General features: G+C 41.2%; 1 protein-coding gene across 2 annotated transcripts in view; it reads right to left on the reverse strand.

Annotated features, from left to right (window-relative positions):
- Positions 1-25,023, reverse strand: part of NOTCH2 (notch receptor 2) — a 173,627-nt gene that overhangs the window by 12,732 nt on the left and 135,872 nt on the right. For both annotated transcript variants that reach the window (XM_040471479.1, XM_040471478.1), the window contains exons 18-25: positions 14,240-14,468; positions 13,267-13,468; positions 11,645-11,798; positions 11,105-11,289; positions 9,490-9,622; positions 4,226-4,462; positions 1,495-1,607; positions 72-577 (exon numbers count right to left, since the gene is read on the reverse strand). In XM_040471479.1, coding sequence (XP_040327413.1) covers positions 72-577; positions 1,495-1,607; positions 4,226-4,462; positions 9,490-9,622; positions 11,105-11,289; positions 11,645-11,798; positions 13,267-13,468; positions 14,240-14,468 — 1,759 coding nt within the window. The remainder of the gene's footprint in view (positions 1-71; positions 578-1,494; positions 1,608-4,225; positions 4,463-9,489; positions 9,623-11,104; positions 11,290-11,644; positions 11,799-13,266; positions 13,469-14,239; positions 14,469-25,023) is intronic.

Raw genomic sequence — 25,023 nt, forward strand, 5'->3', positions numbered from 1 at the left:
GGAGCAAGAACGAGGAACCGAGGTGTGTTAGTGACAGTCTCCCTCAGCTTCTGGGGCCCCTGGACCCTTACTTGCACGTCTTGCTGTTGCCTTGGCATTCAAAGTTGTCAAAAAGGCACTCGGCCGTGTTACACAGCTCATCACACTGGTTGTTGATGTAATCCCAGCAGGGAAGTGGGGAAGAGCAGTTGGCCCAGGGGTTCTCCATGGTCAGGGAACAGTCACCCCCATCCCACTGGCAGGCATGGCTGTTGCATGCCTCATCGCAGACGCCGTCCCGAGCTTTGTCGGCACAATACTGGCTCAGACAGGTGGCAGGAGGGGTGCTGGTGGGGGCCGTGTAAAGCTCACAGTGGCTGCCCCAGAATGGTGGAGAACACTGGCAGAAGTAATAAGGAGGCTGGCGCTGAGGGTAGCAGCTACCCCCATGCTGGCAGGGGCTACTGGCACAGCCTGACTCGCAGTCCTGGGGGTTGGGGCAGAAGCAGCGGGGTCCTGAGGCCGTGTGCACACACTGCTCCCCTCTCCTGCACTTCACTTGTCCACAGCTGCTCTGGCATCTTGCCCCGGAGAATCCCTGTTGAGATTAGTGAACAGATGAGGACAGCAGGCCCGGTGTTCCCTCCCAATCCCTTCTCTGCCCCACCTCTAGAAAGATAAAGACTAGGCACACGGCTAAGATCCCTCCATGTAGCCTCCTGTACCGCGTCCTAGGAAGAGGCCTCTTCAAGAGGTCCCATGGGATGAGTGAAGACTTCTCTCACTTTAAGAGCTCACTTCTAGAAAATAAGTCCACTGGGCATGGGGGGGGGGGGGGACTGAGGTGGCATTGTACCTATAAGCACCTTCCTTAACGTCATTAGACCACTCATACAATGGCTTTATGGTGGAAGAAGTTACTTCAGGAATCTGGGGAGTCTCACAGGCTATCTGTGCCATTTTGTTCCTATACTTCCTGTTCAGTGAGGCCAAGGGGACAGCACAGGTTTCCTTTTGGTTTGTCCTCACACATAGTGATCTCTGTTTTAGGGAGGGTTTCAGCCTCTGGTAGTGGCAAAAGAGTTTGCACAGCAAACGGCTAAAAATAGGCTTCCTCCTAGTGTAATAGGCAGCTTGCTCCCAAATAGTCCCTGCTAAGGAGCAGCATTCCCAACCAACTCTGCCCCAATCTGGGGGCAAGACTACCCCCGAGCACAGGACCCAGAGGTCAGAGACACAAGTCTTGTTTTCATGGGAACGTTCCACCGCTTCCTGTGGATTTCTCTAAGTGCTTCTGAAGACTGAGTCACAGATCAGGGAGTTCACTGTTTCCGGGAGTTTCTTAATAGCTTTTACACGGGAAACCCCAGCACTTTTTGGTGAAGGAGCTAAAATTAAGAAATCTCCCCACCAAGAAAGTTCCAGAAGGAGCTTGGAAAAACCAGGTTTAATCTCAGCTTTGTCCATACTGTGTGAAAGAGAGCAGGCCCCTTCGATAGGCAACGTGGCACTTACCGGGGGACAACGACAAATGAAACCATCGGGCATGTTGCTGGCCACAGCACAAGTCCCCCCATTCAGGCAAGGCATATGCGGACACACATCGACGAAAGTTTCACAGTGACGACCTCAAAGCAGAAAATGAAAAGGAGTTTTAAAAGGCAATATACTGAGCAGAGTGCTGCCGGGATGGGAGCTAGCTGAAGGGTGAGGGATGGGGCAAGAGGTGTGAGCTCAGTCCTAAGGCCAAAGGAACAGAAGATGAGGAAAACACTCCCTGGACCCCCATGCGACTGGCTCACCCCTGGCTCAGGCCAGTACCCCTTCTGTCTTGCCTATACAATAGGTACACAAGGCACAGATTCCCAAAGAGACTCACAAAACAAGATGGGCATAGTCGTGAAAAATCTCTCTAATCTGACCAAAAGAAACAGAAAAGGACACCTCAGCTTTTTTTTTTCCTTTGAAGATAACTTTAGCTTTCACAAGCCAAAAGAAATATTTACCAAAACTGTTCACTGCATTTTGTTAAAACTGTCAACTTCACAGAAGAGGCTACACCAGACCAATGCATTCAAGTGCTGATTTGTGGCTTAAGAGAATTTTCATCCATAATATCTCTTTTCAATCACTTCCTAGCCTTTCTGGAATTTGATCAGCACTGCTTTAAAATACAGCTTAATATTTCTAGAGTTCATTTCTTCTAGAAACAGTTCTAAAACAGATGGCATCTCGAGACCACTGCTGTATGATAAAGTGAACTAAGCAACTGAAATCAAGGAGGGGGGGAACACCTGGAGGCCCAGCAGGAGGTGGGCCTCATGTGGCCTGAAGTCACTTACAAAGAGGGACTTCTAAAAGGAAATTAGGGGCACCTGGGTGGCTGGGTCAGTTAAGCGTCCCACCCTTGATTTCAGCTCAGGTCATGATCTCACGGTTCGTGGGGGTAGAGCTGCAGATAGGGCTCCATGCTGACAGTGCAGAGCCTGCCTGGGATTCTCTCTCTCTCTCTCTCTCTCTCTCTCTCTCTCTCTCTCTTCCCTTCCTTGTTCACGTGCCTGTGTGTGCTCTCAAAATAAATGAATAAACATTAAAAAAATAAATAAAAGGAAATTAAAATAGTAACAATTGTGGCCAGCCAGAATTAAGAGGTAAGGATTACGGGTGTTTGTCTCTTCAAATCACAGCAGCAGCCATTATCCGAGAGCAGCCATCACATGGACATGGGGCTCAGGGACAGACGGCCCCTCAGTGCTCATCTCAGCAACAGCATCCCACAATAATTACAAGCAATGAGCTTGAGGGATTCTTTTCAATCACAAGTGTGGAAAATGCATTAGCCCTACTTCCTGGTGGTGGGATCCTCATTCAAGGTGGTCTCCGGTCCTTCCTTTATCTGTTTCCCCTTTCTTTGTAAGTGTTTTCAGTGTTTCCAGATAAAGGAAGCCCCAGAGACAATGAAAGAAACAGCAGCCAGTTTTGCATCTCTGGCTTCCAAAGCACATCGTGGCTAATGTGAGGCTGTGGAGAGACTGCTCATACTCTTTCTGTCCAGCATTGCCTCAATACGTATGATGTTCATAATGGATGGTTTCTCTTTTGATATTGCATCCAGGCAAAATCCCTCCATTCTTCATAAATTACCAAAGTTCTTAAAGGTAACATATCTTGAAAATTAAAAGTCTAGAGATGGGTTCTGAATGTACTAGAGTCCAACTTGCCAAATTATTACTAAGCAGACTGCTATAGCCTATTATCCGACTCCCAAGGAACACTACTACAGCATAAGGTTTAGAATGACTCCACAAATGCCAGGCAGACTTCTGAGTATCTGGTGACACTGCCACGGTTAGAAACTATTTTAGTCCCCCCAAAGTCACCAAGCTGCTCATCTTCAGAAGTAACTAACGCGTGCCTATGACAAGCCCCTATTATGAGGCAGAGCTTGGCCATCTTTACAATGTGTGAAGAAAAGAAGCCTGAGAAGAGACCTGGAGAAGCCTGAGAAGGCTTCTCTCTGGAGAAGAGCCTGAGAAGAGACCTGGTCAGCTCTCAGCTATGCAGATCATTCCCTGAAGCTTTGCAGTATGTACTCTCGTGAACTGATTTGTGCTTAAACACATCCCCATGTGGACCTACTCCCCTTAGGTGACTTAGAAGATCCTGAGCCTCTCTGGGTTCCAGAGATGGAAAGAAGGTCACTGTGGCAGTGACTACCAGTAACCCAGGTCATCACATGCCAAGGGAGGCAGCGTGATGAAACCAGAGTAGATGTAAGGTTTCTGAACACGAGACGTTATTTTCCTCAGATGAAAGAGTTCTGTGGCTGGATCTGGTGATGGCAGCATGGCGGCGTGAATGTATTTAATAGCACTCAACTGTGCACTTAAAAATGGTGAAGATGATACACTTCATGTTATGTGTTTTTTACCCCAATTAAAAAATGGATTTTTGCTCAACCACTCCTAACATTCTATTTCTTTTTTTATATTTCTGCTACAGTATGATATAATCAATGTATAACAAAAGAGAAAGCATCTCTTAGGGGGAAAAAAAAAGGCAGAGGTAGACTGTAACATCCATGAAGCACAGACCTAAGGCAAAACTGAGCCTCTGAATTAACCTGGTGTAGTTTTTCAGACGTAGGAAAAGCTTCACTTGGGTCTAGGTCATGACCTAAGAGCCCAATTTCCTCACTCAAAGGCCCTCGGAGGCAGAGCACGGGGGATGGCGGGGAGGCTCTCACCAGTGAAGGCACTGCGGCAGACACACAGGTAGTCGTTGGTCAGCTGTATGCAGTCTAGGCTGCCCTCAGAGCTGCAGGGGTTGGAGAGGCACTCGTTGATGTCCCCCTCACACCGTTCTCCTGCAAAGCCGGGCAAGCAGCGGCAACTGTAGCCCCCAATCCTATCCACACACTGACCACCGTTAAGGCAGTGGGGACCACCGGCACAGTCGTCAATGTTCTCTTCGCAGAGCAGGCCTGGAGGAAAGGGAAGAGACAAAGGATGACGACAACCTCGGAAAGCTGCTTTCCGGCAAAAAGACAGCCACCCTTGTTGGCACTTTACAGTTATTCAGGTTACACCGCTCCATCTGTGACGGGACATTTTAGGTCGGGCAAGGCGAAGCACACGCTTGATCCATGACAGCTGCCGTGCTCCCAGTGACCAGAGTGAAGGAAAGAACACACTCGATGTTTCATGCATACTCTCCGCCACAACCCACCCAAGCGGTCCCCTGTGGGGTCGCTGGCATTATTTGTCCCACCTGAGAGACCAGGAATCTGGAGCTCAAGAGAAACCCAGGAGTTTTCATTAATTTACTCCTTTGATTCTAACTATAAAAACAGTTCAAAAGAGACTATAACAATAAATACATAAATTACGAGTATGGAAAAACATTGGTAAGAATGGAACTAACTTTGGAGTGATATGTTTTAAGTTTTAGACCACTGACTTTTTCTATAAAGTAATGTGTACTAGTTTCTTATTTTTAAAAAATATAGGGAAAATATCCTGTTGAGAGCTCAAAGGTTATTCCATTTAAAACAGAACTCATTTTAATGTGCTATAGATGTAAATGAGCCATCTAGTATGAATATCTGTAAATATTTTTGAGAAACTACAAAAGAAATCAATGAAAATTCTAGAGCTGGTTCCATGAATGATTCAAAAAAATTACAAAAGAGGGGTGCCTGGGTGGCTCAGTTGTTTAAGTGTCCGACTCTCTTTTTTTTTTAATTTTTAAAAAATGTTTATTTATTTTTGAGAGAGACAGAGCGCACGAGAGGCAGAGGGGCAGAGAGAGAAGGAGACACAGAATCTGAAGCAGGCTCCAGGCTCTGAGCTGTCAGCACAGAGCCCAACGTGGGGCTCGAACTCACGGAGTGCAAGATCATGACCTGAACTGAAGTCAGCGGCTAACCGACTGAGTCACCCAGGTGCTCCGAGTGTCCGACTCTTGATCTCAGCTCAGGGCGTGATCTCACAGTTTTGTGAGATTGAGTCTTGAGTCAGTGTGGAACCTGCTGAGGACTCTCTCTCCCTCTGACCCTGTCCCACTCTCTCTCTCTCAAAATATGTAAGTAAACTTAAAAAAAAAATTACAAAATAAAGGAGAACAGTTCTGTATTCCCGCCACTTGCATTTGTAGCATACACTAATATAAGCAAGACTATTAAAAAGGAGAAAGAAAAATGGAAGAAAATACCTCATTTTCAATAGCAACAGCAAAACACAAATTGTAGGAATATTCTTTTTTTCAAATATTTACTTGAGAGACTCAGAGTGAGCGTTCCAATTATAGGAATTATCTTAAAAAGAAATGTACTACACCTATATGAAAACTTTAGAATAGTCCTGAAAGACACAAAAGAGATCTGAATAAATGAAAAGATGTTATGATTTGGTTAGGAAGACTCCTCCTTGTAAAGATGCCACTTTTCTCTACACAAATTCATAAATTTAATGTGACCACAATAAAAAAAAATGCCATAAGGATTTTTTAACAGACAATCTGATTCTAAAATTATATGAAAAAATAAACTATAACCATAGCCTGGAAAACCTTGAAAACAAAGATCCTTAATAATTAAACCAGAGTGGTATTGATAAATTAATGGAACAATAAAGCAAATAAGAACATCCAGAAAAACACCCAAAAACACATGGGAATTTATAATTTGATAAAGGTGCCATCTCAAATTATTGTATAAAAGATCAAATATTCAGTAAATTGTGTTGGGACAAATCAGCAGCCACGTGGAAAAATGCTCCAGTATTCTAGTTATTTGAAGAAAATAGGGGAGAATTCCTTTACAGTCTTAGAGTATAGAAGGTGTTGCTGATTAGGATTCAAAATCCAGAAGCCATAAAAAAAGACTGATAATTCCAATCTGATTAAAAATATAGAGCTCTGGGGGTGCCTGGGAGGCTTGGTTTCAGCTCAGGTCATGAACTCACGGTGTGTGGGATCAAGCCACACATCAGGCTCTGCATTGACAGTGCAAAGCCTGCTTGGCAGTCTCTCTCTCTCTCCCTCTCTCTGCCCTCCTCTGCACACACACACACACACACACACACTCTCTCTCTCTCTCTCTCTCTCTCTCTCTCAAAATCAATAAGTAAACTTAAAAAAAAAATCTTTCAAAGAAAAAAGAAAAAGCTCTGCATGAAAAAAATCATTAAGAAAATCAAAGACAAAAAATAACATACTGATAATATTTTGTATCATAGATAATCTCTGTTAAATATTAAGATGAATAATGTAACAGGAAAAAAGGATATAGAGACAAACAGAAACCACTGAAAGAGGAAAACCAAATGATTTGTAGATGAGAAGACGTCCAACCACACACTGTGGAGAAGCCAGTATGCTGATACACTGCAATTCAGTAGTATGAATCAAAATGCACGTATTCTCTAATCCAGCAATTCCATTTCTGAAGATTTATCTACAAATGTACACATGCAAGAAACCCCAAATTCCTGTCACTAGGGCACTGGTTAAATAAATTATGGTATGCTAATAGGGAATTCTGTAGGATGAAAAAGATTAAGGAAGTTCTACAAATTGATATGGAAACATCTCCAATTAAGTAAAGAAAAAAAAAAATCAAGTGCAAGAGGGTAACTAATAATACACTATCTTCAGAGTAAGAAGTGGGGTAAGTAAAAATATCTTTGTATTTGACTACTACACACATAAAGAAATTCTGAAGGACACATAAAAAACTCAAGAAAGATACACAAGAAAGTAAAATAAAGTGGAGGTTACTTGGTGGTGGGAGAGGAAGAACTAGGTATGGGGAAGGAGAACAGAAGGAGATTTCACCTCACGCTTTTGCTACATGTGTATATATTTGTTGCGTGTGCATCTATGTATAAAATTTTGGACCATGTGCATATATTGCCTATTTACAAACTAAATCAAAAACACAAAAGTAAAGAACAAAACCAGTTTGTGATTCCACTCTCACAGAATATCTGGTAATTAGGGACTGCTAGTAAAATGAACGTGATGCCTCCCGTCAGGAGGGAACCAGCAGTAGTGGACAGACCTGTCAAGTGGCAATGAGCTCAACCTCAGCCTGGAGCAAAATAGCAGAGACAGGAAGAATAGTCAGCCCTTGACCTGGAACTGGAAGTGCTCCCCAGGCCAGGATCCAAAGGTCAGGAGTACTGAAATAAAAACAATCTTTGTGATAACTCTCACAATGAGCTTCTAGGATTTGACAGGGTCCTGAGTGTTTACCAATGGACAGAGAAGTCAAGCCAGGAGAAATAAATACCATTCTACATACCTAAGCAAGCACACATAGTATGATAACGCAATGAATTCTGATGATAAACTCAAAGAGATCCATACCTACACACATCATAACCAAAAGGTCGTAGGACAGGATTCTGAAAGTACCAAGAGAGAAGCAACTTGCCCCGCACAAGGGATCCTTAATAAGGATTTCACATGAAAAAACAAAAACCTGGAGGTCAAAAGCAGTTGGATGACATATACAAAGTACGGAAAGAAATAGATTGTCAATAATAATAGCAAAACTATGTTTAAGCTATCCTTAACAAACAGAAGAGAGAACTTTTTTGCTTTATGAAACGGTCCATTCTAAGGCTGACATCTGTAATTTATAAAATGATTATGGTATAGGACAAATCTTAGTGTGTAACAAATATCCATGTGCTCTCCCACATTCCCAGTCTCCCTTGGAGTTAGGCGGAGACCATTTTGCTAATTCTGCCTGGCGTGCTGTGAGCAGTAATGATGTGCGTCACCTTCAGACTGAGGTAGTGAGAGCTGCTGCATGGCCCTACAAGTGTCTCTCCTCCTCTGCCCTGCAGGCCCTGGAGGCCAAGGGCTTGCAACCACATATCTAAAAAGAGAGAGAGGTAGCTCAACACACTCAGACTTTGAGTGACCAAAAAAAAAAACAAAAACAAAAACAAACAAACGAAAAACATTGTTGTGTTCAGCCAATGAGATCTGAGATTTGATCTACCACTACCAGAATCAGAGCTTGTCCTAAACGGTAAAATTACTAAAAGGAACAAACTAATAATGAATCAAAATCACTTCTACTTCCCTTTGAACTACTGATTTCTAGAGCAGAGAACAACTCACCTTTTCACAGGACAAATTTCAGATATTAAAAACCCATTTCTCTTGAGTTTTCTCTTCCTCTTTAACCTCATTGCTCAGTGACTAGCCTATTAGTGGGGGTGCTCTCCTATTTTAATTTAGCCAAATTCTGAACTCAAGGAAGGTAAACTGTCAAAATTCATGAACATAAAGGTCTAAGTGTAAATTCTTCCCTGACATTCTATTCTCTTTGACACTGAGAATGAATTTTGCCATCGTGGATGGCTTCAGCATTTTTTTTTTTTTAATTTTTTTTTTTACAGGCTGCTCAGAACAGGTAGGGTTATAAGTACACCTCTTCTAACAAACAATACTCCGAGCTCTCTCCAGAAGACTGTTTGGAGGCAGGGGCGATGCTCCATCATTCAGTCTAGGGCTGGACTCCACAGGCTTGACTGCAATTCTTAGTTGCAGCTGTAGTCCATCAACTTCCTCCCCTGGGCTTATGGAAATAAGCAAATGTTTTCATTTCACTCATTCCCCCACCTTATGGAGGCAAAACTTGGCAGGTTTAAACAAATACATAAACTAGTAAATGTGAATTATTTATTCAAGAGACCACTAGTTATTTTCCCTCGAAGCACCAAGAAATCCTGCTAACCAGGCTAATTTTGCTGCGACACTGTATCATTTCCACATTCTGTGTTTCACGGAACATTAGATGGCAACAACCACCAGACAGAACTGAGAACATGAGTCAGAACATCACAACTAGGCAAGAGACGAGAGAAGGAAATGGCTTGAATGACCAGAATCCAGAACTAAATAGTTAATTTTTAAAAATGTCTTCCACACAAAAATGGACTTCTAACTTGAGAAAATGCCCTAGATGGAGGACAGGTAGGGCTGACTTCATACCTCGAGTGCCTGGAGGACAGGAGCACTTGAAATGGTTCACAAGGTCGACACAGGTGCCTCCGTTCTGGCATGGCTGATTCTGGCACTCGTCCACTTCATACTCACAATTGACACCCTGATATCCTGGGACACACTGACAGGAACAAGCAAAAAGGAAGAAACACTGGAGCATTGTTGGAAACAGACCACCAGAGCAAATGAGATCTCAAAGGTTGCTGTATACCTTTGCTCACGCCCTGGCCCCCACCCAGCTCTTACACGTTTCTCTGGCACTGTCACACGTCCTACCAATCATCCTATGCCGGGCCAACTCGCAGCTTACTGGCATTTACATCTTCCAGCTGAAAGGCCACTTTATAGCAAAGGCAAGGACTGAATATTCTGAGGGATATTTCAAGAGTTGCCCCTGCACGAAACTTTCATTGCTCCTGCGTGCAGGTTTTTCCATCTTTAAAATACACATTCCTTGGTATGTGATGAGGACCCTATAACTCAGTCCAATGGTATGTAGTTAACACACTGCATTTTTGACCTCTAGATTCAGGAAACCGCATGTATGTGTGAGAAACTGGTTGAGACAGGGATGGGGTGTGCAGTGCTAGCTAATATGGGGTTTGAGCGATTTCAGGGCTGATTGAGGGAAAAAGACCTTGACCATGAAGTGGCTTTATTGGCTAGTGCTTTGACAGGTTTGCATGTGAGGGCTTCCCTCACAGCACAAGACTGTCCAGAGCAGGGAGGAGGGCAGGGAGAGGAAGGCAAGTGAATTCCAAGGGAAGGGGGTAACAGAGAGGGGGCTTACATGTTTGGTGATGTCACTCTACAGCCAAGCCAGAGTATCTGGTCAGAAAGCTCTGAAGGGCAACACTGGCTTGGTGGGGGGTCGTTGGGTACAGTTTTGCAGAATACACAAAACAGGAAGGCTCTGAATTGCTAAAAATCTGCTCATTAGGGCTATTTTTAAAACAACTGGATGTGTAAAAATTTGAGTTTGGCATTGGTGGCTTTTGAACTAATGGGAGGAAATAACTTCAGGGCCAATATAAAGAGGGAATCTTTGGTTCATTTATGAGAAGTAACGCTTTTCTTGGTGTTCCTAGGTGGCCTGAACTGGTATCAAATTCAAGTCTCTGGTGTTCTGTTAACATCTTGCTGTAACCATTATCAGCCCAGCCAATAGGAAGATGGTGACATGTTCCTTAAGACACACACTTCCTCAAATACATACATGTAATACTTAGTGTGATGCTACATGGAACAGGCTAAGCAACTTGGGACACACCTCAAAGTGGCTTTTCCTATCTCAGCTGCTATTCAGGGAAGTGCCAGGGGCCACTGAGCTGTTGGCCTGTGAAATGCACTCTGGCAGTGAATGTTGGCTCTGAATCCTAAGGCAACTCTGTGGAATGAGACGGTCACAGACCTCTATGCTAACTTATTACACAAGAGAACTGAAAGAAGTGGTGATCAGTAAACAATGTAATGATGATCGGTTAAAAAAAAATTATAAACTGTAAAAATAAGTTATAGGCAGCTAAATTCAGTATGCTAGGGCTCACAATAGTTGAGCCATCTTTGGGAGGTCTCTGACCTCTGCCTGCTCAGCGCAACTTACCTCACATCTATACCCGCCGATGAAGTCCCTGCAAGTGGCTCCGTGCTGGCAGGGGTTGGACGAGCACTCATCGAGCTGCTCCTCACAGTAGCTCCCGGTGTAGCCCAGGGGGCACTGGCAGTGATGCGAGTTTCCAGCATTGATGCAGATGCCAGAGTGCTGGCACAGGTGGTCAATGGACACCCCTAGGAAGCCCAGTACAGGACAGACATCACAGAAGAGCACACAACACATCAGGTTCAGACCAACTAACTGTACTATTGTATAGTTTATGACACTCGGCACCAGATTTATATTAAAAATAAATAAGCTCTAAAGTGGAATATGCCTTTGTCTCATTTTAAATACGTTTCTTTTTGAAACCTCTAAGCTTGTGCCTCCGCCCTTTCACCTTCCGTCTCAGACCCTGTCTGTAGAGCCTTGCCCACCCACCCGTCTGTTCTTCCCTCTCATCCCATGATAACAATACCTGCTCTAAAACACTGCTAGTTGGCTGATACTTCAGGGAGTGACCCCAGGGCCCAAGGGGGCAGAGCTCACCTCTGTGGAAAGCCGCCACCTCACAGGACACACTGGGCACATCACAGTAAGCACCAGCCCATCCAGACGGACACAGACACCGGGACTCTGCTTTTTCCTGAACGCAAGTACCTTTGTTTTTACATGGAGACCGACTACAGAGGTTCACTAGGGTCTGAAAACGGAAGCATACACGTACATCAATATCCAAATACCAGAAATGAAGAAAATGTCACACTGCATTACTGCATTTTAAGAATCAAAGGAAAGCACACTAATTAAAAAAATTTATATATATATATATACATATATATATATATATATATCCCTCACCCAAGCCTTAAAATAGTCCAGTGTTCCCAGGTAATCTCATCATTTTATATAGTCTAATTCCTCTGGCTCTACTTAAAAAAAATTGTTACGACAGAAGCTTAAGAATTTGAGGGAGTCTAATATTTAATAGGTTAAGTTATTTCCTAATGTTATGATTATGTCCAGATCTGTGACACCCCACCCCCCCTCCGCGTAGGGCCAGAAAGAAAGAAAGTTACAGCTATCAGACAGGTCTGTGACACCTATGCTAATCCTGTGGGGCAAATCTACATGGGTCTCAATCAAATCTGTCCATGGTGGATATGAGTAAAAGGACTTAAAGCCTGTTAAACCTAAAAGCTGCCACAGAGCTTACTTGGAGGGAGAAAATTGAGCTTATGAAAAATGAGGCCAAGAATATGAGCAGACTAGTCCCTTTCTCCCTAGCTCACATGTGGTGACCTGACCCCCGGGCAGAGCAAGGTCACACTCACAACATGGAGTGTTCATGAAAGAAGGTGCCAGTGGGTATGGGTGGAGAGTTCTCTTGGCACATGTAACCTCACACCGTGAGAATGAACAAAAGCCCGAGGAAGAATGTCCTTCTAATCCACAGAATCAGCACCAAGCTGTTTAATATGCAGTGGTGGTTATTTGCATGACCAATACAGCCAAAGCCTTATGGAAGCGTACCCTGTAAGGCTAGTTAAATTTGGCCACTTAATCCTAAATTCTTTGGAGTTCTGTTATTCTATCATCCCATCATTGTTTAAGAGGTAAAAATAGCATAAAATTAAACATAATGCTGTTTGGTATGCAACCTTGGAAAGGTTACTTTGCCCCTTGGGGACTCAGTTTCTTCTTCCATGAAATGAAAAGCTGCCCTAGTTGGCTCTGAGGGGTCCTTCCATCCTAACAGTATATGAAAATGTATATTTATATATTTGAATTTAAAAGACATGTGACTAACTTGGTTTTGAGAATAACACTGCAAGACATGGTAATTATTATCATTATCCCCCTAGAAACTGTATCTGACCTTTAAAGACTATTTTAATTATTCTTTACTTCCCTTTTTGTATTTCCAACATAAAAAACATCTATGTGCTTATTTCCCACGTGTGTTTTTCTGTAGTTCTTGGTTAGCCTGTTACAACAGTCTTACGCTTGTTAATCTGTATAATCTTGCCAATGTCACCATTTTGGAATCTACCAGCTATTAGATTTATCTCAGAGACATCCCCCAAGACAGAATTTTCTTTTTTAGGAGGGGTTTATTCTGCTTAGAAGAGAACTGTAATATTCAGCAGAGTGGGATGAAATGTAATTACCTGACAGTTTTTGCCAGTGTAGCCCAAGGGGCAGGTGCAGCGGTAGGTACCCAGGCCGTCAACACATACTCCTTCATTTAGGCATGGATGAGAGTTGCATTCATTGATCTCATGGAGGCAGAACGGGCCAGTGAAGCCCACAGGACACAAGCAAGAGAAGGAGTTAATCCCGTCGACACACGTGCCACCATTGAAACAGGAGCTAAGAAGCAGAGAGAGCAATTCCAGCTATGTAATGTGGTTCCTCACACCTGCTCCTTAAAAAGTAAGGTTCGTAGAAGCTAACAAGTTACAGAGGCCAATGCTCCTAAGCATCTTAAACTCTTAGATCTAGTAAATTTTCTTTTTCCAAATTACACCGAGTGCCAGTCAGCTTCCTGGCTTCCTTTCTACAACCAAAAAGCTCAGAGTATTTAAAAGGCTGAGTTTATTAGAGATTCCTAGAGAAAGCGAAGGTTTCCAGGTTTTACCCAGTCCTTCTGTGGTTTTCCATGTATCACATTTCATTTTATCCCCAAGTCAATTTAACTTATAAGAAAAGTGCTACATAAATAGCTCTTGACTCCAGATTTCTTTCTGAAAGAGAAACATAATATACTTGTTGGAATAAAAAAAGAAAGAAAGAAACCACTCAGAAATTACTAAAGAGTGATGAAAAATCTGCGAAGAAACAGGAATTTTTAAATTGTCAGCTGAAACGAACAAGAGACCAAGAGGAGAATGGAACAGAATTATAACTCTTTCTGTTCCCAAGCATTAGAAACAAATGAAGACCCATCCCACTAGGCTTTTCAACCTCTGACCTTTGACCTGCTAACTACACCTCCAAAGGGAATCAGGAACGGGGCAACAGGAGAGGACTATGGAATTGGACCCAAATGGACACCTTATTCCTGCCCTGCAATCCCATTACTGTGCTCCTTTCTCCCTTTTCCCCATAAGACACTGGTGCCTCAGCATATGGCTTGCTCACCTCTCAGTGCACTCATCGATGTTGTTCTCACAGTGGACTCCATCAAATCCCGCCTGGCACTTGCAAGTGTAACTGTTGACATAGTCGGAGCAGGTCCCTCCATTCTTACACGGTTCACTCAGACACTCATTCATGTCTGTCTGACACTTATCCCCAATAAAGCCAGGGTGGCACAGACAGGAGAAAGTATTCACTCCATCTACACAGGAACCTCCATTCTGGCAAGGATCTAAGTCATTACACACAAGAATTAGAGCTGTGAACTACAGCATCAATTTCATCTTAGACCTATAAAGATGAGCGACCTGAACTGAATCACACTAATAACAGTAACAATTCTGCCTTGTCTCTATTCGGACTTTTCTTTACATCTATTTTGCCTTGACTTCTCCATTTACAAAAATGAATGCAGTTAACACTTGCCTGAGATTCTTAACCTGTTTGACAACTGGACTGAACTAAACATACACCACTAACAGTTTTGCAAAATTAACAGTCCTAAAACTTACATTGGTCCCCCACATACTTGCTAATCAAATATGTGCCCCCAATACACAGAATCCCAAAACTCAGTAAAAATTTTCAAAAGGTCCATGTGGTGATGGAGTGGGTGGGGTAGGACAGGATATATACTAATCGGCCCCCTGTGCTGATCTCTCTTTCCTATCTTTTCCCTCTCTCTTTCCCTCCCTTCAGCTTTCCTTTCCTTTCCTTCTCTCTTCTTTCTCTTGTTTTATTTTCTAGATTTAGGTAGAATTAGGAAACATTAAACAAAATTTAAATAACACATAGCTCAATCTTAGAACAGTTTAGATCCACAGCAATTAATCAACGAATTTTGAGCTACTATCACGGCATGGTCCTCTGAAATACAGATGGCATAGAAATCAGAACAAGAAAAATAAAGAGGTAGATCCTATTCTTGAGGACTTTAAAATCAAACTGCAAAGACAGGTCACTTACATAAAAGGAGAACTAAACATCAGGTGGGTAATGTAGCCCCTTTTTATACGAGGGATATTTATTACCTTATTCATCTATTATGCTAATTCTACTCTAAGGCCCATCTGTGATCTTTACTGGAAAAATTGCAAAAATCACATTATCCCTTCTTATCCACAGTACATAGCACACAGCTATTGTAATTTCCATAACATCTTTCAGGAAACTCACCATAATTTACTGGATTATTTTAAGCTAACTGTAAATATTGCTAGTTTTACTTCAAATAGGAAAATTTTTAAGTACTGAAAGTTTTGACTGATGTAACAATTAATGTGGAAAGGGGTTCCAAATAATTTGATTTCAGTCCCTTAAATTTCTCCATTGATTGTGCCGTGGACTTAAGTTTCTTCACTATTTGTTACACAATGTTGAATTTGTCTATGTATCTTTTTTTTTTTTGCTAATATACTATGAATTTCATGAATGTAAGCACTGGGTTTTTATCTATTTTAGCACTGCCAGGACCTAGTTTGGTGCCATCCATATGATGATCTGAAATTATGTTTGCTGTGAATTAGGTGCCATTAATCTTTAAATTCTTTTTTTTTTTTTTAACGTTTATTCATTTTTGAGAGACAGAGAGACAGTGCATGAGTGGGGAAGGGTAGAGAGAGGGAGACAAAGAATCCAAAGCGGGCTCCAGGCTCTGAGCTGTCAGCACAGAGCCCGATGTGGGGCTGGAACTCACGAACTGTGAGATCATGACCTGAGCCAAAGTCAGACGCTCAACCGACTGAGCCACCCAGGCGCCCCAGGTGCCATTATTCTTAACTCACTGTGATAACCTTGTTTGAAGTTTAATGATTTAATCACCACACAGATAACTGAGCGCGGATTAAGCAGTGAGTACTGATAAGTAACTGAGTATATCACATGCATAGGATGAAACTATTAGAGCTGAGGAAAGAACAGAAAAAAGTAGGCAGAACAATCCCAAGAGTTTGTACTAGGCTGAGAATAGCTCATGTCCATGACAGGCAAAATGAAAAGACCTCCTAACTAAGCACTAAGTAGGATCCTCAGAGAGTACCGTTTCAGTAGCAAGTTATTTTAGCCCTAGACTAAAGGCTGTTCTGGACCTAACAAATCCTGAAGAAAAGACCCAAAATGATCAAACTGTTTCCAAATGATCCTTAAACAAAGCTTCAATATATCCTAAAGATTTTTTTAAAGTCTAGTATCCAATAAAAAATTACCAGGCAGGCAAAGAAGAAACATAATTCATGATGAGGATAAAAATCAACAACAGAAACATACCCAGGAATTTCCCATATGGTAGAATAAGTGTGGGGGCAATAAAGCAACTATGATAAATATACTCTGTATGTTCAAGAAGAAGAAAGCATGAACATGACAAGGAGAGAAAGTTATGAGAAAGACTCAAATCAAACTTCTAGAGATAAAAATACAACAAAGAGAAAAATACATACTGCATGGGATTAACAGCAAACAAAACACTAAAGAGGAAATGTTTATGCGACCTGAAGATAGATCATGATATCTTCAAATAATAAAATTATCTAAAATGAAACACTGAGGAAAAAACTCTAAAAAATAAGTAAAATAGCGTGTTGGTGAGTAGGGAGACAATTTCAAGCAACCTAAAAGATGTATGATATAAAAGTTGTAAAGGGGAAGCAAAAAGGTCTTGAAAAAACAGTAGTTGAATATTTTCTGAATTTGGATCCATCTATCCAAAAAGGTCGATGAACCCCAAACAAAAGAAACATGAAGACTAATGAAGGGCATCATAATCAAATTGCTAAAACTCAGTGGAAAGAAAATATCTTAAAAATAGCCATGGGAGAGAAAATAACAGATAGAAAAACAAATGTAAAAAGTATTGCAGATTTCTCCTCAGAAACAATGCATGGCAGAAAACAATGGAAGGATGACTGGAAAGTGCTGGAGGGAAAAGTCAACTTGGACTCTACTCCCCATGAAAATATCTTTGAAAACTACGGCAAAATAAAAACCTTTTCAAAAACACAAAAGCAGAAAGAATTAATCAGCAGGAGATAAGCACTACCAGAAATATTAAAGGAATTTCTTCAGGCACAAGGAAAATGACACTTGGTGGAAATGCATATCGATGCATAAGAATGAAAAACACCAGAAGCTGTAAATATGTTGTAAGTATAAGGGCTGTTAATTTATTTTTTAAATTTCTTGAAAAATTAATTGACCATCTGAAGCAAAGATAATATTTTGGGGGGTTTATGATATATATATTATATGACAACAATAGAACAGAGGGCAGTAGTGTAAATTTAAGTATACTGTTGTAAGGCTTTTATGTGCTATACAAAGTAGTATAGTTGAGGTAAATTTTAATGAGTTAGAGTTGCATACTGCAAACTCAAAACCACCCCCCCCAAAAAAGATATGCCAGTGAAGAAATAAAATGTAATTATAAAAATGCTCAATTATTCCAAAAGAAGGCCAAAAAAAAGGGGGGGGAGGAAGAAGGCAAAAAAGAAGGAAAAAGATAAAGTAAAATGTAAGATGGCAAATATTTTACTCAGTCATATCGCCATCAACCATTAAATTTAAATGGCATGAACACCTCACTTAGAAGACAGAGGGTATCATAGTGAAGAGAAAAAGCAAGACTCAATATATGCTCTCCAAAAAAACCCCATACTTTAAAGACACACATAGGCCAAAACTAAAAGGATGGAAAAAATGCATAGTCTAACAATAAACAAAAGAAAAGTTAAGTAGGTATATTAATATCTGGCAAAGGAGGCTTCAGAGTACGAAATATCAATTACAAGGGCTAAACAAGGTCATTTCATGACAAAGGACTAATTCTTCAAGAGGACATAATAATCTTAAATGTTTATGTACTTAATATCAGGGCTTCAAAATACATTAAGCAAAAACTGATAGAATTACAAGGAGAAATAGACAAATAATTGTGGCAGATTTCAATATCACTCTGTCAATAATTTATAGAATAAGCAGACAGAAAATCAGGGAAGACCTAAAAATACTATTAACCAATTTGAATTAATAGCATTTATAGAACACTCCACCCAAAAAAAAAAAAAAACAAAAACAACAACAACAACAACAACAACATAAAATAAACATTCTTTTTTTTTTTTAATTTTTAACATTTATTTATTATTCAGAGACAGAGAGACAGAGTATGAGCAGGGGAGGGGCAGAGAGAGGGGGAGACACAGATACTGAAGCAGGCTCCAGGCTCCATGCTGTCAGCACAGAGCCTCATGCGGGGCTTGAACTCGCGAACTGTGAGATCATGACATGAGTTGAAGTCCGACCCTTAACCAACTGAGCCACTCAGGCGCCCCAATAAACATTCTTTTCAAGTGTATACAGAACAGTTACCAAAACAGACCATAAGACTAGGCCATAAAACATGCTTTAATGCATTTTAAATAATCCAATCAATAGATGAAAAAAGTATGTTCTCTGATCACAATGGAATTAAACTAGATGTCAATAACAAAAACTATCTGGAAGGAATCAGCAACAAAAGATATTTGGAATTAGCAACAACATGGATGGAGTTAGAGTATAATGCTAAGCAAAATAAGTCAGTCCGAGAAAGATAAATACCATATGATTTCACTCATATGTGGAATTTAAGAAAACAAATGCACAAAGGGAAAAGAGAGAGAGAGAAACCAAGAACCAGACTCTTAACTACAGAGAACAAACTGATGGTTACCAGAGGGGAGGTGGGTGGGAGGATGGGTAAAATAGGTGATGGGGATTAAAGAGTACACTTATCATGATGAGCACTGAGTAATGTATGGAAGTGTTCAATCACTATATTGTACACCTGAAACTAATAGAATGCTTCATGTTAACTATACTGGAATTAAAATTAAAAACTTAATTAAAAAGATATTTGGAATTAAAGAACACACTTGTAAATAATCTATGAGTCAAAAAACAAATCAAAATGGAAATTAGAAAAGTATTTTCTGAGTTGGGGGAAAAAAAACCATGATATATCAAAATTTGTGAAATATAGCTAAAGCAGTGTTTTGAGAAAAAAAAAAGCACTAAATGCCTACTATGTCTATGTTCTAAGCTTCCATCTTAAACTAGGAAAAGAAGGGCAAACTAGATCCAAAATAGAAAGAATAAAGAGCAGAAATCAATGAAATTGAAAATAGTAAAATAATTGAGAAAAATCATGAAACTGAAAAGATTACTAAAATCTGTAACCTTCTACCAGTAGCAACCACAAAGAAAAGAGAGAAGATGTAAATTACCAATATCTGAAATCAGTGAAGGGAAATCATCACAGATCTTACAGACATTAAAAGCACAATAAGGGAATATTATGAATGCCAATAATTCTGACAACTTAGAGTAAAACTCATTCTTTGAAAGATACAAATTACCAATGCTCATTAAAAAAGAAATAGATACCCTGAATAACTATATCTATTAAAGAAATTAAATTTACAATTAAAACTTTCCCAGAAAGAAAGTTCCAGACCTAGATGTTTAGTAGATGTAATACCAATTGTATACAAACTCTTTCAGTAAATAGAAAGGAAACAATTCCCAAGTGGTTCTGAGGCTGGCATTGCCTTTGTACCAAAACCATACAAATACAGTACAAGAAATTGGGGAACAATACCCCTAATAAATGTATATACCCACAAAAATTTGTAACAAAACTTTAGGAAATCATATCCAATAACATATGAGAGAGAGAGAATATATCATGACCAAGCAGAATTTACCCCAGGAATTTAAGGTTTAACATTTGAAAATTAATTAACATAATTCACTTATATATTAAAAAATATATTACCACCTCAACAGATACAGAAAAATCATTTGAAAAAAATCAACATTCATTCATCATAAAAAGAAAAAACTTTCAGCAAACTAGGAGTATATGGTAAAATCCTCAACTTGATAGAAGAACAACAAAAAAACCCCAAAATCATACTTAGTGGCAACAAAGTAACATCATACTTAGTGGCAAGAAACTACATACATGCTTCCCCCACCAGAATCAAGAACAAAGAAAGATTTGCTTCTCTTACTACTTCTACTTTGCATTTACTAAAAGTCTTAGCCAGTGCAACAATGTACGAAAAAGAAAATGTATATAGATTTAAAAAGAATTAAAATGTAGAATGGCTATACTTATTTAGAGATTACACGATTATTTGTTAAAAAAAAAAAATTCCTGGGGTGCCTGGGTGCTCAGTTGCTAAAGCATCAGATGCTTGACCTCCGCTCAGGTCATGATCTCATGGTTTGTGAGTTTGAGCCCCACATCGGGGTCTGTGCTGACAATGCGAAGTCTGCTTGGGATTCTGTCTCCCTCTCTCTCTCTCTCTGCCCCTCCCCTGCTTGCTCTCTATCTCTCTCTAAAAATAAATAAAAATAAACTTAAAAAAAATTTTTTTTTTAATTCCGGAAATCTAAACTAAACTTAGAAGCTAAACTAATCTAGAATTAATAAGTGAGGTTAGCAAGATTACAACACAAAATTACTCTTTAAAGTCTAAAAAGAAAAATCTTTAAAACTCACACTACATGTAAAATTAAACTCTAAATAGATTGTGGACCTAAAGGTCAGTGCTAAAAGTATAAAACTTTTATTGTTTATTTTTTAAAGTTTATTTATTTATTTATTTTGAGAGAGACAGACAGAGAGTAAGCCAGCTAGGGGGGAGAGGCGGGGGGGGGGGGCAGACAGAGAGTGAGAGAGAGAATCCAAAGCAGGCTCCATGCTATCAGCGAGGAGCCTGATGCAGACCTCGATCCCACAAACCAGTAAATCATGACCTAAGCCAAAATCAAGAGTCAGACACTTAACCCATCGAGCCCCCCAGGTGCCCCTTAAAGTATAAAACATTTAGGAGCAGAAAGAGTTGCACTGGGGCTGTGAAGAGTGACTGATTATAAACCTTCAGGTTGGGAGAGAGAGGGAAGATGGCGGCATAGGAGGACGCTGGGCTCACCGCGCGTCCTGCTGATCACTTAGATTCCACCTACACCTGCCTAAATAACCCAGAAAAACACCAGAGGATTAGCAGAACGGAGTCGCCGGAGCCAAGCGCAGACGAGAGGCCCACGGAAGAGGGTAGGAAGGGCGGCGAGGCGGTGCGCGCTCCATGGACTGGCGGGAGGGAGCCGGGGCGGAGGGGCGGCTCGCCGGCCAAGCAGAGCCCCCGAGTCTGGCTTGCAAAAAGCAGAGGGGCCTGACGGACTGTGTTCCCACAGCAAGCGCGACTTAGCGTCTGGGAGGTCATAAGTTAACAGCTCTACTCAGAAAGCGGGAAGGCTGGAGGACAAAGGGAAGGAGAGCTGCTGAGCCCCCTGACGACAGAGCTCAGTTTGGTGGGGAACAAAGGCGCTCGCCAACGCCATCTCCCCCGCCCATCCCCCAGCCAAAATCCCAAAGAGAACCAGTTCCTGCCGGGGAACTTGCTCGCTCCACGCAAACACCCAACTCTGCGCTTCGGTGGAGCCAAACCTCCTGCAGCGGATCTGACTCCCTCCCGCTGCCACAGGGCCCCTCCTGAAGTGGATCACCTAAGGAGAAGCAAGCTAAGCCTGCCCCTCCTGCCCCTGTGCACCTTGCCTACCCACCCCAGCTAAGACGCCAGATCCCCAGCATCACAAGCCTGGCAGTGTGCAAGTAGCCCAGACAGGCCACCCCACCCCACAGTGAATCCCGCCCCTAGGAGAGGGGAAGAGAAGGCATGCACCAGTCTGACTGTGGCCCCAGCGGTGGGCTGGGGGCAGACATCAGGTCTGACTGTGGCTCCGCCCACCAACTCCAGTTATACACCACAGCACAGGGGAAGTGCCCTGCAGGTCCTCACCACGCCAGGGACTATCCAAAATGACCAAGCGGAAGAATTCCCCTCAGAAGAATCTCCAGGAAACAACAGCTAATGAGCTGATCAAAAAGGATTTAAATAATATAACAGAAAGTGAATTTAGAATAATAGTCACAAAATTAATCGCTGGGCTTGAAAACAGTATAGCTGACAGCAGAGAATCTCTTGCTACAGAGATCAAGGGACTAAGGAACAGTCACGAGGAGCTGAAAAACACTTTAAACGAAATGCATAACAAAATGCAGACCACCACGGCTCGGATTGAAGAGGCAGAGGAGAGAATAGGTGAACTAGAAGATAAAGTTATGGAAAAAGAGGAAGCTGAGAAAAAGAGAGATAAAAAAATCCAGGAGTATGAGGGGAAAATTAGAGAACTAAGTGATACACTAAAAAGAAATAATATACGCATAATTGGTATCCCAGAGGAGGAAGAGAGAGGGAAAGGTGCTGAAGGGGTACTTGAAGAAATAATAGCTGAGAACTTCCCTGAAGTGGGGAAGGAAAAAGGCATTGAAATCCAAGAGGCACAGAGAACTCCCTTCAGACATAACTTGAATCGATCTTCTGCACGACATATCATAGTGAAACTGGCAAAATACAAGGATAAAGAGAAAATTCTGAAAGCAGCAAGGGGTAAACGTGCCCTCACATATAAAGGGAGACCTATAAGACTCGTGACTGATCTCTCTTTTGAAACTTGGCAGGCCAGAAAGAATTGGCACGAGATTTTCAGGGTGCTAGACAGAAAAAATATGCAGCCGAGAATCCTTTATCCAGCAAGTCTGTCATTTAGAATAGAAGGAGAGATAAAGGTCTTCCCAAACAAACAAAAACTGAAGGAATTTGTCACCACTAAACCAGCCCTACAAGAGATCCTAAGGGGGACCCTGTGAGACAAAGTACCAGAGACATCACTACAAGCATAAAACATACAGACATCACAATGACTCTAAACCCATATCTTTCTATAATAACACTGAATGTAAATGGATTAAATGCGCCAACCAAAAGACAGAGGGTATTAGAATGGATAAAAAAACAAGACCCATCTATTTGCTCTCTACAAGAGACTCATTTTAGACCTGAGGACACCTTTAGATTGAGAGTGAGGGGATGGAGAACTATTTATCATGCTACTGGAAGCCAAAAGAAAGCTGGAGTAGCCATACTTATATCAGACAAACTAGACTTTAAAGGCTGTAACAAGAGATGAAGAAGGACATTATATAATAGTGACAGGGTCTGTCCATCAGGAAGAGCTAATAATTATAAATGTCTATGCGCCGAATACCGGAGCGCCCAAATATATAAAACAATTACTCATAAACACAAGCAACCTTATTGGTAAGAATGTGGTCATTGCAGGGGACTTTAACACCCCACTTACAGAAATGGATAGATCATCTAGACACACGGTCAATAAAGAAACAAGGGCCCTGAATGAGACATTGGATCAGATGGACTTGACAGATATATTTAGAACTCTGCATCCCAAAGCAACAGAATATACTTTCTTCTCGAGTGCACATGGAACATTCTCCAAGATAGATCATATACTGGGTCACAAAACAGCCCTTCATAAGTTTACAAGAATTGAAATCATACCATGCATACTTTCAGACCACAATGCTATGAAGCTTGAAATCAACCACAGAAAAAAGTCTGGAAAACCTCCCAAAGCATGGAGGTTAAAGAACACCCTACTAACGAATGAGTGGGTCAACCAGGCAATTAGAGAAGAAATTAAAAAATATATGGAAACAAACGAAAATGAAAATACAACAATCCAAACGCTCTGGGACGCAGCGAAGGCAGTCCTGAGAGGAAAATACATTGCAATCCAGGCCTATCTCAAGAAACAAGAAAAATCCCAAATACAAAATCTAACAGCACACCTAAAGGAACTAGAAGCAGAACAGCCAAGGCAGCCTAAACCCAGCAGAAGAAGAGAAATAATAAAGATCAGAGCAGAAATAAACAATATAGAATCTAAAAAAACTGTAGAGCAGATCAACGAAACCAAGAGTTGGTTTTTTGAAAAAATAAACAAAATTAACAAACCTCTAGCCAGGCTTCTCAAAAAGAAAAGGGAGATGACCCAAATAGATAAAATCATGAATGAAAATGGAATGATTACAACCAATCCCTCAGAGATACAAACAATTATCAGGGAATACTATGAAAAATTATATGCCAACAAATTGGACAACCTGGAAGAAATGGACAAATTCCTGAACACCCACACTCTTCCAAAACTCAATCAGGAGGAAATAGAAAGCTTGAACAGACCCATCACCAGCGAAGAAATTGAATCGGTTATCAAAAATCTCCCAACAAATAAGAGTCCAGGACCAGATGGCTTCCCAGGGGAGTTCTACCAGACGTTTAAAGCAGAGATAATACCTATCCTTCTCAAGCTATTCCAAGAAATAGAAAGGGAAGGAAAACTTCCAGACTCATTCTATGAAGCCAGTATTACTTTGATTCCTAAACCAGACAGAGACCCAGTAAAAAAAGAGAACTACAGGCCAATATCCCTGATGAATATGGATGCAAAAATTCTCAATAAGATACTAGCAAATCGAATTCAACGGCATATAAAAAGAATTATTCACCATGATCAAGTGGGATTCATTCCTGGGATGCAGGGCTGGTTCAACATTCGCAAATCAATCAACGTGATACATCACATTAACAAAAAAAAAGAGAAAAACCATATGATCCTGTCAATCGATGCAGAAAAGGCCTTTGACAAAATCCAGCACCCTTTCTTAATAAAAACCCTTGAGAAAGTCGGGATAGAAGGAACATACTTAAAGATCATAAAAGCCATTTATGAAAAGCCCACAGCTAACATCATCCTCAACGGGGAAAAACTGAGAGCTTTTTCCCTGAGATCAGGAACACGACAGGGATGCCCACTCT

Source organism: Herpailurus yagouaroundi, unplaced genomic scaffold (genome assembly GCF_014898765.1).
Source record: "Herpailurus yagouaroundi ecotype Mexico unplaced genomic scaffold, PumYag 77, whole genome shotgun sequence".
Classification (NCBI taxonomy): Eukaryota; Metazoa; Chordata; class Mammalia; order Carnivora; family Felidae; genus Herpailurus; species Herpailurus yagouaroundi.